This window comes from Carcharodon carcharias, chromosome 36 (assembly GCF_017639515.1).
Source record: "Carcharodon carcharias isolate sCarCar2 chromosome 36, sCarCar2.pri, whole genome shotgun sequence".
NCBI classification, from domain to species: Eukaryota; Metazoa; Chordata; class Chondrichthyes; order Lamniformes; family Lamnidae; genus Carcharodon; species Carcharodon carcharias.
The window spans coordinates 582,173-598,490 of NC_054502.1; the positions used below are offsets into that span (position 1 = coordinate 582,173).

At 44.2% G+C, this 16,318-nt stretch overlaps 1 protein-coding gene across 1 annotated transcript in view; it reads right to left on the minus strand.

Moving 5' to 3' along the window:
- polr3c (polymerase (RNA) III (DNA directed) polypeptide C) overlaps positions 1 to 16,318 on the minus strand; it is a 483,038-nt gene that overhangs the window by 358,768 nt on the left and 107,952 nt on the right. Inside the window, 2 exon segments of the mRNA XM_041179691.1 lie at positions 13,113 to 13,214; positions 13,596 to 13,746. Coding sequence (XP_041035625.1) covers positions 13,113 to 13,214; positions 13,596 to 13,746 — 253 coding nt within the window.

Genomic DNA, 16,318 nt, shown 5'->3' on the forward strand with positions numbered 1-16,318 from the left:
CAGATACCCGGGAGTGAGATGCAGACTGGAATCTACTCGAGGGGTTCGAGGGGGTTTATATATAGAATAACAGGTAGCTGGGAGTGAGTTACAGACTGGAATCTAATCGAGGGGTTAGGGGTGGTTTATATATAGAATAACAGATACCCGGGAGTGAGTTACAGGCTGGAATATAATTGAGGGGTTCGGGTGGGTTAATATATAGAACAACAGATACCCGGGAGTGAGTTACAGACTGGAATATAATCGAGGGGTTCAGGGTGGTTTATATATAGAATAACAGATACCCGGGAGTGAAGTTACAGATTGGAATCTAATCGAGGGGTTCGGGGGGAGTTTATTTATAGAATAACAGGTACCCGGGAGTGAGTTACAGACTGGAATCTAATCGAGGGGTTCAGGGTGGTTTATATATAGAATAACAGATACCCGGGAGTGAGTAACAGACTGGAATCTAATCGAGGGGTTCAGGGTGGTTTACATATACAATACTGTATATCCGGGAGTGAGTTACAGACTGGAATCTAATCGAGGGGTTCGGGGTGGTTTATATATAGAATAACAGATACCCGGGAGTGAGTTACAGCCTGGAATCTAATCGAGGGGTTTGGGGTGGTTTATATATAGAATAAGATACCCGGGAGTGAGTTACAGACTGGAATCTAATCGAGGGGTTAGGGGTGGTTTACATAGAGGATAACAGATACCCGGGAGTGAAGTTACAGACTGGAATCTAATCGAGGGGTTCAGGGGAGGTTTATATATAGAATAACAGATACCCGGGAGTGAGTTACAGACTGGATTCTAATCGAGGGGTTCAGGGTGGTTTATATATAGAATAACAGATACCCGGGAGTGAGTTACAGACTGGAGTCTAATAGAGGGGTCCGGGGTGGTTTATATACAGAATAACAGATACCAGGAGTGAGTTAAAGGCTGGAATCTAATCGAGGGGTTCAGGGTGGTTTATATATAGAATAATGGATACCCGGGAGTGAGTTACAGACTGGAATCTTATCAAGGGGTTCGTAGGGGTTTATATATACAATAACAGATATCCGGGAGTGAGTTACAGACTGGAATCTAATCGAGGGGATCGGGCTGGTTTATATGTAGAATAACAGATACCCGGGAGTGAGTTACAGACTGGAATCTAATCGAGGGGTTAGGGGTGGTTTATATACAGAATAACAGATACCCGGGAGTGAGTTATAGACTGGAATCTACTCGAGGGGTTCGGGGGGGTTTATATATAGAATAACAGGCACCTGGGAGTGAGTTACAGACTGGAATCTAATCGAGGGGTTAGGGGTGGTTTATATATAGAATAACAGATACCCGGGAGTGAGTTACAGGCTGGAATCTAATTAAGGGGTTCGGGTGGGTTTACATATAGAATAACAGATACCCGGGAGTGAGTTACAGACTGGAATCTAATCGAGGGGTTCGAGGAGTTTATATATAGAATAACAGATACTCGGGTATGAGTTACAGCCTGGAATCTGATTGAGGGGTTCGGGGGGTTAATATATAGAATAGCAGATACCCAGGAGTGAGTTACAGACTGGAATCTAATCAAGGGGTTCGAGGAGTTTATATATAGAATAACAGATACCCGGGAGTGAGTTACAGACTGGAATCTAATCGAGAGGTTCTGGGGGGTTTATATATAGAATAACAGATACTCGAGAGTGAGTTACAGCCTGGAATCTGATTGAGGGGTTCGGGGGGTTTATATATAGAATAACAGATACCCAGGAGTGATTTACAGACTGGAATCTAATCGAGGGGTTCGAGGAGTTTATATATAGAATAACAGATACCCGGGAGTGAGTTACAGACTGGAATCTAATCGTGGGGTTAGGGGTGGTTTATATATAGAATAACAGATACCCGGGAGTGAGTTACAGACTGGAGTCTAATCGAGGGGTTCGGTGGGTTTATATGTAGAATAACAGATACACGGGAGTGAGTTACAGACTGGAATCTAATCGAGGGGTTCAGGGTGGTTTTTATATAAAATAAAAGATACGCGGGAGTGAGTTAAAGACTGGAATCTAATCGAGGGGTTCGGGGGGGTTTATATCTAGAATAACAGATGCCCGGGAGTGAGTTGCAGACTGGAATGCAATTGAGGTGTTCGGAGGGGTTTATATATAGAATAACAGGTACCCTGGAGTGAGTTACAGACTGGAATCTAATCGAGGGGTTCAGGGTGGTTTATATATAGAATAACAGATACCCGGGAGTGAGTTACAGACTGGAATCTAATAGTAGGGTTCGGGGTGGTTTATATACAGAATAACAGATACCAGGAGTGAGTTAAAGGCTGGAATCTAATCGAGGGGTTCAGGGTGGTTTATATAGAGAATAATGGATACCCGGGAGTGAGTTACAGACTGGAATCTTATCAAGGGGTTCGGGGGGGTTTCTATATACAATAACAGATATCCGGGAGTGAGTTGCAGACTGGAATCTAATCGAGGGGTTAGGGGTGGTTTATATATAGAATAACAGATACCCGGGAGTGAGTTACAGACTGGAATCTAATCGAGGGGTTCGGGGTGGTTTATATATAGAATAAGTTACCCGGGAGTGAGTTACAGACTGGAATATAATCGAGGGTTTAGGGGTGGTTTTCATATAGAATAACAGATACCCGGGAGTGAGTTACAGGCTGGAATCTAATTCAGTGGTTCGGATGGGTTTTTAAAAGAATAACAGATACCTGGGAGTGAGTCACAGACTGGAATCTAATCGAGGGGTTAGGGGTGGTTTACATATAGAATAACATATACCCGTAAGTGAAGTTACAGACTGGAATCTAATCGAGGGGTTCGGTGGGGGGGGGTTTATATATAGAGTAACAGGTACCCGGGAGTGAGTTACAGACTGGAATCTAATCGAGGGATTAGGGGTGGTTTATATATAGAATAACAGATACCCGGGAGTGAGATGCAGACTGGAATCTACTCGAGGGGTTCGAGGGGGTTTATATATAGAATAACAGGTAGCTGGGAGTGAGTTACAGACTGGAATCAAATCGAGGGGTTAGGGGTGGTTTATATATAGAATAACAGATACCCGGGAGTGAGTTACAGGCTGGAATATAATTGAGGGGTTCGGGTGGGTTAATATATAGGACAACAGATACCCGGGAGTGAGTTACAGACTGGAATATAATCGAGGGGTTCAGGGTGGTTTATATATAGAATAACAGATACCCGGGAGTGAAGTTACAGATTGGAATCTAATCGAGGGGTTCGGGGGGAGTTTATTTATAGAATAACAGGTACCCGGGAGTGAGTTACAGACTGGAATCTAATCGAGGGGTTCAGGGTGGTTTATATATAGAATAACAGATACCCGGGAGTGAGTAACAGACTGGAATCTAATCGAGGGGTTCAGGGTGGTTTACATATACAATACTGTATATCCGGGAGTGAGTTACAGACTGGAATCTAATCGAGGGGTTCGGGGTGGTTTATATATAGAATAACAGATACCCGGGAGTGAGTTACAGCCTGGAATCTAATCGAGGGGTTTGGGGTGGTTTATACATAGAATAAGATGCCCGGGAGTGAGTTACAGACTGGAATCTAATCGAGGGGTTAGGGGTGGTTTACATAGAGGATAACAGATACCCGGGAGTGAAGTTACAGACTGGAATCTAATCGAGGGGTTCGGGGGGGGTTTATATATAGAATAACAGATACCCGGGAGTGAGTTACAGACTGGATTCTAATCGAGGGGTTCAGGGTGGTTTATATATAGAATAACAGATACCCGGGAGTGAGTTACAGACTGGAGTCTAATAGAGGGGTTCGGGGTGGTTTATATACAGAATAACAGATACCAGGAGTGAGTTAAAGGCTGGAATCTAATCGAGGGGTTCAGGGTGGTTTATATATAGAATAATGGATACCCGGGAGTGAGTTACAGACTGGAATCTTATCAAGGGGTTCGTAGGGGTTTATATATACAATAACAGATATCCGGGAGTGAGTTACAGACTGGAATCTAATCGAGGGGATCGGGCTGGTTTATATGTAGAATAACAGATACCCGGGAGTGAGTTACAGACTGGAATCTAATCGAGGGGTTAGGAGTGGTTTATATACAGAATAACAGATACCCGGGAGTGAGATGCAGACTGGAATCTACTCGAGGGGTTCGAGGGGGTTTATATATAGAATAACAGGTAGCTGGGAGTGAGTTACAGACTGGAATCAAATCGAGGGGTTAGGGGTGGTTTATATATAGAATAACAGATGCCCGGGAGTGAGTTACAGGCTGGAATATAATTGAGGGGTTCGGGTGGGTTAATATATAGAACAACAGATACCCGGGAGTGAGTTACAGACTGGAATATAATCGAGGGGTTCAGGGTGGTTTATATATAGAATAACAGATACCCGGGAGTGAAGTTACAGATTGGAATCTAATCGAGGGGTTCAGGGGGAGTTTATTTATAGAATAACAGGTACCCGGGAGTGAGTTACAGACTGGAATCTAATCGAGGGATTCAGGGTGGTTTATATATAGAATAACAGATACCCGGGAGTGAGTAACAGACTGGAATCTAATCGAGGGGTTCAGGGTGGTTTACATATACAATACTGTATATCCGGGAGTGAGTTACAGACTGGAATCTAATCGAGGGGTTCGGGGTGGTTTATATATAGAATAACAGATACCCGGGAGTGAGTTACAGCCTGGAATCTAATCGAGGGGTTTGGGGTGGTTTATATATAGAATAAGATACCCGGGAGTGAGTTACAGACTGGAATCTAATCGAGGGGTTAGGGGTGGTTTACATAGAGGATAACAGATACCCGGGAGTGAAGTTACAGACTGGAATCTAATCGAGGGGTTCGGGGGGGGTTTATATATAGAATAACAGATACCCGGGAGTGAGTTACAGACTGGATTCTAATCGAGGGGTTCAGGGTGGTTTATATATAGAATAACAGATACCCGGGAGTGAGTTACAGACTGGAGTCTAATAGAGGGGTTCGGGGTGGTTTATATACAGAATAACAGATACCAGGAGTGAGTTAAAGGCTGGAATCTAATCGAGGGGTTCAGGGTGGTTTATATATAGAATAATGGATACCCGGGAGTGAGTTACAGACTGGAATCTTATCAAGGGGTTCGTAGGGGTTTATATATACAATAACAGATATCCGGGAGTGAGTTACAGACTGGAATCTAATCGAGGGGATCGGGCTGGTTTATATGTAGAATAACAGATACCCGGGAGTGAGTTACAGACTGGAATCTAATCGAGGGGTTAGGGGTGGTTTATATACAGAATAACAGATACCCGGGAGTGAGTTATAGACTGGAATCTACTCGAGGGGTTCGGGGGGGTTTATATATAGAATAACAGGCACCTGGGAGTGAGTTACAGACTGGAATCTAATCGAGGGGTTAGGGGTGGTTTATATATAGAATAACAGATACCCGGGAGTGAGTTACAGGCTGGAATCTAATTAAGGGGTTCGGGTGGGTTTACATATAGAATAACAGATACCCGGGAGTGAGTTACAGACTGGAATCTAATCGAGGGGTTCGAGGAGTTTATATATAGAATAACAGATACTCGGGTATGAGTTACAGCCTGGAATCTGATTGAGGGGTTCGGGGGGTTAATATATAGAATAGCAGATACCCAGGAGTGATTTACAGACTGGAATCTAATCGAGGGGTTCGAGGAGTTTATATATAGAATAACAGATACCCGGGAGTGAGTTACAGACTGGAATCTAATCGAGAGTTTCTGGGGGGTTTATATATAGAATAACAGATACTCGAGAGTGAGTTACAGCCTGGAATCTGATTGAGGGGTTCGGGGGGTTTATATATAGAATAACAGATACCCAGGAGTGATTTACAGACTGGAATCTAATCGAGGGGTTCGAGGAGTTTATATATAGAATAACAGATACCCGGGAGTGAGTTACAGACTGGAATCTAATCGTGGGGTTAGGGGTGGTTTATATATAGAATAACAGATACCCGGGAGTGAGTTACAGACTGGAGTCTAATCGAGGGGTTCGGTGGGTTTATATGTAGAATAACAGATACACGGGAGTGAGTTACAGACTGGAATCTAATCGAGGGGTTCGGGGGGGTTTATATCTAGAATAACAGATGCCCGGGAGTGAGTTGCAGACTGGAATGCAATTGAGGTGTTCGGAGGGGTTTATATATAGAATAACAGGTACCCTGGAGTGAGTTACAGACTGGAATCTAATCGAGGGGTTCAGGGTGGTTTATATATAGAATAACAGATACCCGGGAGTGAGTTACAGACTGGAATCTAATAGTAGGGTTCGGGGTGGTTTATATACAGAATAACAGATACCAGGAGTGAGTTAAAGGCTGGAATCTAATCGAGGGGTTCAGGGTGGTTTATATAGAGAATAATGGATACCCGGGAGTGAGTTACAGACTGGAATCTTATCAAGGGGTTCGGGGGGGTTTCTATATACAATAACAGATATCCGGGAGTGAGTTACAGACTGGAATCTAATCGAGGGGTTAGGGGTGGTTTATATATAGAATAACAGATACCCGGGAGTGAGTTACAGACTGGAATCTAATCGAGGGGTTCGGGGTGGTTTATATATAGAATAAGTTACCCGGGAGTGAGTTACAGACTGGAATATAATCGAGGGTTTAGGGGTGGTTTTCATATAGAATAACAGATACCCGGGAGTGAGTTACAGGCTGGAATCTAATTCAGGGGTTCGGATGGGTTTTTAAAAGAATAACAGATACCCGGGAGTGAGTTACAGACTGGAATCTAATAGAGGGGTTCGGGGTGGTTTATATACAGAATAACAGATACCAGGAGTGAGTAAAAGGCTGGAATCTAATCGAGGGCTTCAGGCTGGTTTATATATAGAATAACAGATACACGGGAGTGAGTCACAGCCTGGAATCTGATTGAGGGGTTCGGGGGGTTTACATGTAGAATAACAGATACCCGGGAGTGAGTTATAGACTGGAATCTAATCGAGGGGTTCAGGGAGTTTATATGTAGAATAACAGATACCCGGGAGTGAGTTACAGACTGGAATCTCATCGTGGGGTTCGGGGTGGTTTATATATAGAATAACAGATACCCGAGAGTGAGTTACAGACTGGAGTCTAATCGAGGGGTTCGGTGGGTTTATATGTAGAATAACAGATACACGGGAGTGAGTTACAGACTGGAATCTAATCGAGGGGTTCAGGGTGGTTTATATAAAGAACAACAGACACCCGGGAGTGAGTTACACATTGGAATCTAATCGAGGGGTTCGGGGCGGTTTATATACTGAATAACAAATACCCGGGAGTGAGTTACAGACTGGAATCTAATCCAGGGGTTCGGGTGGGTTTAAATATAGAATAACAGATAGCCGGGAGAGAGTAAAAGACTGGAATCTAATCGAGGGGTTCAGGAGGGTTTATATATAGTATAACAGATACGCGGGAGTGAGTTACAGACTGGAATCTAATCGAGGGGTTACGGGTGGTTTATATATAGAATAACAGATACCCGGGAGTGAGTTACAGACTGGAATCTAATAGAGGGGTTCGGGGTGGTTTATATACAGAATAACACATACCAGGAGTGAGTTAAAGGCTGGAATCTAATCGAGGGGTTCAGGGTGGTTTATATAGAGAATAATGGATACCCGGGAGTGAGTTACAGACTGGAATCTTATCAAGGGGTTCGGGGGGGTTTCTATATACAATAACAGATATCCGGGAGTGAGTTACAGACTGGAATCTAATCGAGGGATTAGGGGTGGTTCATATATAGAATAACAGATACCCGGGAGTGAGTTACAGACTGGAATCTAATCGAGGGGTTCGGGGTGGTTTATGTATAGAATAAGATACCCGGGAGTGAGTTACAAACTGGAATCTAAACGAGGGGTTCGGGGGGGGGGGGTTTATATATAGAATAACAGGTACCCGGGAGTGAGTTACAGACTGGAATCTAATGGAGGGGTTAGGGGTGGTTTACATATAGAATGACAGATACCCGGGAGTGAGTTACAGGCTGGAATCTAATTCAGGGTCTCGGATGGGTTTATATATAGAATAACAGATACCCGGGAGTGAGTTACAGACTGGATTCTAATCGAGGGGTTCAGGGTGGTTTATATATAGAATAACAGATACCCGGGAGTGAGTTACAGACTGTAATCTAATAGAGGGGTTCGGGGTGGTTTATATACAGAATAACAGATACCAGGAGTGAGTAAAAAGCTGGAATCTAATCGAGGGGTTCAGGCTGGTTTATATATAGAATAAAAGATACCCGGGAGTGAGTTACAAACTGGAATCTAATCGAGAGGTTCGGGGGGGTTTATATATAGAATAACAGATACTCGGGAGTGAGTTACAGCCTGGAATCTGATTGAGGGGTTCGGGGGTTTACATGTAGAATAACAGATACCCGGGAGTGAGTTATAGACTGGAATCTAATCGAGGGGTTCGGGGAGTTTATATATAGAATAACAGATACCCGGGAGTGAGTTACAGACTGGAATCTCATCGTGGGGTTCGGGGTGGTTTATATATAGAATAACAGATACCCGGGAGTGAGTTACAGACTGGAGTCTAATCGAGGGGTTCGTTGGGTTCATATGTAGAATAACAGATACCCGGGAGTGAGTTACAGACTGGAATCTAATCGAGGGGTTCACGGTGGTTTATATATAGAATAACAGACACCCGGGAGTGAGTTACAGACTGGAATCTAATCGAGGGGTTCGGGGGGGTTCATATCTAGAATAACAGATACCCGGGAGTGAGTTGCAGACTGGAATCCAATCGAGGTGTTGGGAGGGGTTTATATATAGAATAACAGGTACCCGGGAGTGAGTTACAGACTGGAATCTAATCGAGGGGATTGGGCTGGTTTATATGTAGAATAACAGATACCCGGGAGTGATTTACAGACTGGAGTCTAATCGAGGGGCTCGGTGGGTTTATATGTAGAATAACAGATACCCGGGAGTGAGTTACAGACTGGCATCTAATCGAGGGGTTCACGGTGGTTTATATATAGAATAACAGACACCCGGGAGTGAGTTACAGACGGGAATCTAATCGAGGGGTTCGGGGCGGTTTATATACTGAATAACAGATACCCGGGAGTGAGTTGCAGACTGGAATCTAATCGAGGGGTTCGGGTGGGTTTATATATAGAATAACAGATACCCAGGAGAGAGTAACAGACTGGAATCTAATCGAGGGGTTCAGGGTGGTTTATATATAGTATAACAGATACGCGGGAGTGAGTTACAGACTGGAATCTAATCGAGGGGTTCGGGGGGGTTCATATCTAGAATATCAGATGCCCGGGAGTGAGTTGCAGACTGGAATCCAATCGAGGTGTTGGGAGGGGTTTATATATAGAATAACAGGTACCCGGGAGTGAGTTACAGACTCGAATCAAATCGAGGGGTTCAGGGTCGTTTATATATAGAATAACAGATACCCGGGAGTGAGTTACAGACTGGAATCTAATAGAGGGGTTCGGGGTGGTTTATATACAGAATAACAGATACCAGGAGTGAGTTAAAGGCTGGAATCTAATCGAGGGGTTCAGGGTGGTTTATATAGAGAATAATGGATACCCGGGAGTGAGTTACAGACTGGAATATTATCAAGGGGATCGGGGGGGTTTATATATACAATAACAGATATCCGGGAGTGAGTTACAGACTGGAATCTAATCGAGGGGGTCGGGGGGGTTTATATCTAGAATAACAGATGCCCGGGAGTCAGTTGCAGACTGGAATCTAATCGAGGGGTTCAGGGTGGTTTATATATAGAATAAAAGGTACCCTGGAGTGAGTTACAGACTGGAATCTAATCGAGGGGTTCAGGGTGGTTTATATATAGAATAACAGATACCCGGGAGTGAGTTACAGACTGGAATCTAATAGAGGGGTTCGGGGTGGTTTATATACAGAATAACAGATACCAGGAGTGAGTTAAAGGCAGGAATCTAATCGAAGGGTTCAGGGTGGTTTATATAGAGAATAATGGATACCCGGGAGTGAGTTACAGACTGGAATCTTATCAAGGGGTTCGGGGGGGTTTCTATATACAATAACAGATATCCGGGAGTGAGTTACAGACTGGAATCTAATCGAGGGCTTCGGGGTGGTTTATATATAGAATAACAGATACCCGGGAGTGAGTTACAGACTGGAATCTAATCGAGGGGTTCGGGTGGGTTTATATATAGAATAACAGACACCCGGGAGTGAGTAACAGACTGGAATCTAATCGAGGGGTTCGGGGGGGTTGATATATAGAATAACAGATACCCGGGAGTGAGTTACAGACTGGAATCTAATCGAGAGGTTCGGGGGGGTTTATATATAGAATAACAGATACCCGGGAGTGAGTTACAGCCTGGAATCTGATTGAGGGGTTCGGGGGGTTTACATGTAGAATAACAGATACCCGGGAGTGAGTTATAGACTGGAATCTAATCGAAGGGTTCGGGGAGTTTATATATAGAATAACAGATACCCAGGAGTGATTTACAGACTGGAATCTAATCGAGGGGTTCGAGGAGTTTATAAATAGAATAACAGATACCCAGGAGTGAGTTACAGGCTGGAATCTAATCGAGGGGTTCGGGTGGGTTTATATATAGAATAACAGACACCCGGGAGTGAGTAACAGACGGGAATCTAATCGCGGGGTTCGGGGGGGTTTGATATATACAATAACAGATACCCGGGAGTGAGTTACAGAATGGAATCTTATCAAGGGGTTCGGAGGGTTTTATATATAGAATAACAGATACCCGGAAATGAGTTACAGACTGGAATCTAATCGAGGGGTTCGGGGGGGTTTATATATACAATAAGAGATATCCGGGAGTAAGTTACAGACTAGAATCCAACCGAGGGGTTCGGGGTGGTTTATATATAGAATAACAGATACGCGGGAGTGATTTGCAGACTGGAATCCAATCGAGGTGTTCGGAGGGGTTTATATATAGAATAACAGGTACCTGGGAGTGAGTTACAGACTGGAATCAAATCGAGGGGTTCGGGTTGGTTAATATATAGAATAACACATACCCGGGAGTGAGTTACAGACTGGAATCTAATCGAAGGGTTCGGGTGGTTTATATATAGAATAACAGATACCCAGGAGTGAGTTACAGACTGGAATCTAATCGAGGGGCTCGGTGGGTTTATACGTAGAATAACAGATACCGGAGAGTGATTTACAGACTGGAATCTAATCGAGGGGTTCGGGGTGGTTTATATATAGAATAAGATAACCGGGAGTGCGTTACAGACTGGAATCTAATCGAGGGGTTCAGGGCGGTTTATATACAGAAAAACAGATACCCTGGAGTGAGTTATAGACTGGAATCTAATCGAGGGGTTCGGGGGGGTCTATATATACAATAACAGATACCCGGGAGTGAGTTACAGACTGGAATCCAATCGAGGGGTTTGTGGGGTTTATATATAGAATAACAGATACCCGGGAGTGATTTACAGACTGGAATCTAATCGAGGGGTTCGAGGGGTTTATATATAGAATAACAAATAACCGGGAGTGAATTACAGACTGGAATCTGATCGAGGGGTTCGGGGTGGTTTATATATGGAATAACAGATACCCAGGTGTGAGTTACAGACTGGAATCTAATCGAGGGGTTCTGGGTAGTTTATATACAGAATAACAGATACCCGGGAGTGCGTTACAAACTGGAAGCTAATCGAGGTGTTCGAGTGGGTTTATATATAGAATAACAGATACTCGGGATTGAGTTACAGACTGGAATCTCATCGAGGGGTTCAGGTTGGTTTATATATAGAATAGCAGATACCCGGGAGTGAGTTACAGACTGGAATTTAATCGAGGGGGTCGGGGGGGGTTTATATATACAATAACAGACACCCGGGAGTGAGTTAAAGGCTGGAATCTAATTGAGGGGTTCGGGTGGTTTTATATATAGAATAACAGACACCCGGGAGTGAGTTACAGAATTTAATCGAGGGGTTATGGGTGGTTTATATATAGAATAACAGATACCAGGAGTGAGTTAAAGACTGGAATCTAATCGAGGGGTTCAGGGTGGTTTATATGTAGAATAACAGTTACCCAGGAGTGAGTTACAGACTGGAATCTAATCGAGGCGTTCAGGGTACTTTATATATAGAATAACAGATACCCGGGAGTGAGTTACAGACTGGAATCTAATCGAGGGGTTCAGGGTGGTCTATATATACAATAACAGATACCCGGGAGTGAGTTACAGACTGGAATCTAATCGAGGGGTTCAGGGTAGTTTATATATAGAATAACAGATACCCGGGAGTGAGTTAAAGACTGGAATCTAATCGAGGGGTTCAGGGTGGTTTATATATAGAATAACAGATACCCGGGAGTGTGTTGCAGACTGGAATCTAATTGAGGGGTTCGGGGGGTTTATATAGAGAATAACAGATGCCCGGGAGTGAGTTACAGACTGGAATCTAATCGAGGGGTTTGGGGTGGTATATATATAGAAGAACAGATACTCGGGAATGAGTTACAGACTGGAATCTAATCGAGGGGTTCGGGGGGTTTCATAAATAGAATAACAGATACCCGGGAGTGAGTTACAGACTGGAATCTAATTGAGGGGTTCAGTGTGTTTTATATATAGAATAACAGATACCCGGGAGTGAGTTACAGACTGGAATCTAATCGAGGGGTTTGGGGTGGTATATATATAGAAGAACAGATACTCGGGAATGAGTTACAGACTGGAATCTAATCGAGGGGTTCGGGGGGTTTCATAAATAGAATAACAGATACCCGGGAGTGAGTTACAGACTGGAATCTAATTGAGGGGTTCAGTGTGTTTTATATATAGAATAACAGATACCCGGGAGTGAGTTACAGACTGGAATCTAATCGAGGGGTTCAGTGTGTTTTATATATAAAATAATAGATACCCGGGAGTGAGATACAGACTGGAATCTAATCGAGGTGTTCGGGGTATTTATATATAGAATAACAGATGCAGGCTGAAATTTAATTGTGAGGTACAGGTTATATTTTGTTGCTATGGTTACCTTGTAACACCGTTGTAGAATCATTCGTGCTGTCGGCAGTAAGTTGACTGTGTAGAGATAGAACGTTCTGGAGGGTGCGTGATCAGGAGTTTTGGGAATTTCCTGGAAGCGAACAGCACAAGAAAGCGTAAAAGGTGGAAAGTAATCTGTTAGTTCCTGAGCTGTGCAGAGATCCAGCCCTCAGTCCAAGACCAGTTGGGAGAGAGAGAGATGGAGGGGGAGGGAGGGTGAGAGACAGAGAAGGGGAGAGAGAGAGGAGGATGGGGGTGGGTGGAAAGAAGGGGTAGAAATGGGTAGGGAGAGTGAGGGGAGTGAGGGGAAGGGGGTGAGGGAAGATGGGAGGGAGAGGCGTATGCTGCGGTGGGGTAGAAAGTGACAGGAAGATGTGGGGAAGGAGAAGGCAATGGGATGGGAGAGAGAATGGTGGGGGGGAGAGGAGTAGGAGAGGCTAGGGAGGGAGAGATGATCAGGAGGCTTATGTACCTGTAGGGAGATGTAGTTCTCTGACAGCATTCGGTACATCATCTCTTTGGCCTCTTTGGCAGGAATCATAGCAAAATCCTCAACTTGTTTCTGCTCCAAGTGTCGTTTGCGCAGCAGAAGTCGGAAAATCCGAGCTGATCGCGATCCGAACCTGCCAGGAACGCGCAGTGAGAGAAGCTGCAGTCAATTTGTAATATTCAATCTCATTAAACAACTGCATTCACATGGTTGTTGCACTCACACCAGGGCTTTGGTCAATTAACCTTAGCAAATGGTTGCACTGAATGCAACTTTAATGGAGTGTTAGAATTTGGTGAGCTGAGGGAGTTCACTGAGGAGGGGAGGGAGGAATCCCCATTGTTTTTCGTTAATTTTGGAATTGGTTCTTGCTCTACTACAGGGTAGAAGCCAGTTGTTTGGAAAGTATCTGGTAAGTGGATCAGTCTATTCTGTTGCTAGAGTTCAAAATACTACAGGAATTTTGGTTAGATTTGTAAAATACATAAAAGAAAATAAATAATTGAATAAAATAATTAAGTAATGAATTAAAGCAAAAGACAGCAGGAGAGGTGGTGTGTCATGGCTGCAGCATGTGGAAGTTCCTGGATGCCAGTGTGATCCAGGACAAACTCGTCTGCAGTATCTGCACCCTGAGCAGTTTCAGCTCCCAGGCATTGAACTGGAGGCTGAGCTGCGGACACTGGGAGGGGGGAAGTTACCTGGACGCTTTGTACCAGGAGACAGTCACACCCCTTAGGATAGGGTCTTCTGACTGGAGTGTTGCCAGGGAAAGGAGGCTGTGACTGTGTGAGGTAGGTAAGGGGACCCTGAGGCCTGGGTTGCAGGAGTGTCAGCCTCTGCAGCTGTCCAACAGGGAAGGTTCTTTCAGCTTGTTTGGATGAGACTGGGGGCTGCAGTTTGGATAAGCTGACTGACCATAGCACTGCATTCAAGTGGGGGGAGCACAAAGGAATGTAGTGGTAGCAGGGGACAGTACAGCGAGGGGGACTGACACTGTTCTCTGTAGCAAAGAGCAAGGGTCCAGATGGCTGTTTTGTCTGCCCAGTGCCAGGGTTTGGGACATCTACTCAGGGCTGGAGAGGAACTTGCAGTGGGAGGGGGAGGATCCAGTTGTCATGATCCATGTTGGTACCAACGACATAGGCAGGACAAGGAAAGAGGTTCTGCATTGGCAGTATGAGCAGCTAGGCACCAAATTAAGAAGCAGAACCTCAAAGGTAATAATCTCTGGATTATTACCTGAGCCACACACAAACTGGCGTAGGACAAACAAGATTAGAGAAATAAATGTGTGGCTCAGAGACTGGTATGGGAGGCATGGGTTCCAGTTTGGAGGCACTGGCATCAGAATTGGGAAAAACAGAGGAGCTATGCTGTTGGGACGGTCGACACCTGAACTGTGCTGGGACTGATATCCTAGCGGGCCACATAACTAGGGAAGTGGAGAGGGCTTTAAACTAAGTAGTGGGCGCAAGGAATCAAATTTGGAAAGATGTGGTATATCAGAGTAAAGACAAGGCAAGAGAGAAAGGTATTAATATGGGAAATGATAAAACAGCAAGTAAGGCCAAACACTACAAAAATAATCAAAGGACAAAATTAAAGACTCTGTATCTAAATACACATAGCATTTGAAACAAAACAGATGAACTGATAGCGCACATAGAAATAAACAAATACCATCTGATAGCCATTAGAGAGACATGGCAGCAGGATTGGGGCCTGAATGTTGAAGGGTATGTGACATTTAGGAAGGACAGGAAGCTAGGAAAAGGTAGAGGGGTGGCTCTGTTAATTCATGATGGTATTAGTGCATTCAAGAGGAAAGTTCAGGAAACCAGATTTAGAAGCAGTTTGGGTTGAGATGAGAAACAACAAAGGCGAAAAGTCACTTGTGGGGGTGGTGTAGCAGATTTTCAAGGGGGTATTTCAGAATACACAGAATAGACAAATTCCAATAAGAAAACTTCCAAGGGAGAACCACCATCCGTGGTTAATAAAACACTTAAAGAAAAAGCATATAATTGCGCAAAGATGGGCAGCAAGTCAGAAGATTGGACAGAATGTAAAGAACAGCAAAGAATGACTAAAAGATCAATGAGGAGGGAAAAATTAGAGTAGGAGAGAAAGCTAGCTGGAAATAAAAAGTCATAGTAAGAGCTTCTATCGATATTTGAATAAGAAGAGTTAACAAAGTAGGCATTGGTCCTATAGAAAGTGAGTCTGGGGAATTAATGATGGAAAATATAGGAGATGGCAGATGAATTGAACAGATATTTTGCATTATTATAAAAACTGTTGCAGTCCTACTCCGGCCCCCTTCCACAACTCTTTCTCCGGTACATCGATGATTACTTCGGTGCCGCTTCATTCTCTCGTCGGGACTTGGAAAAATTTATTAATTTTGCTTCCAATCTCCACCCCTCCATCATTTTCACGTGGTCCATCTCTGACACTTCCCTTCCCTTCCTTGACCTCTCTGTCTCAATCTCTGGTGATAGACTGTCCACCAATATCCATTACAAACCCACCGACTCCCACAGCTATCTCGACTACAGCTCCTCACACCCCGCTTCCTGTAAGGACTCCATCCCATTCTCTCAGTTCCTTCGCCTCCGTCGCATCTGTTCCGATGATGCTACATTCAAAAACAGTTCCTCTGACATGTCCTCCTTCTTCCTTAACCGAGGTTTTCCACCCAC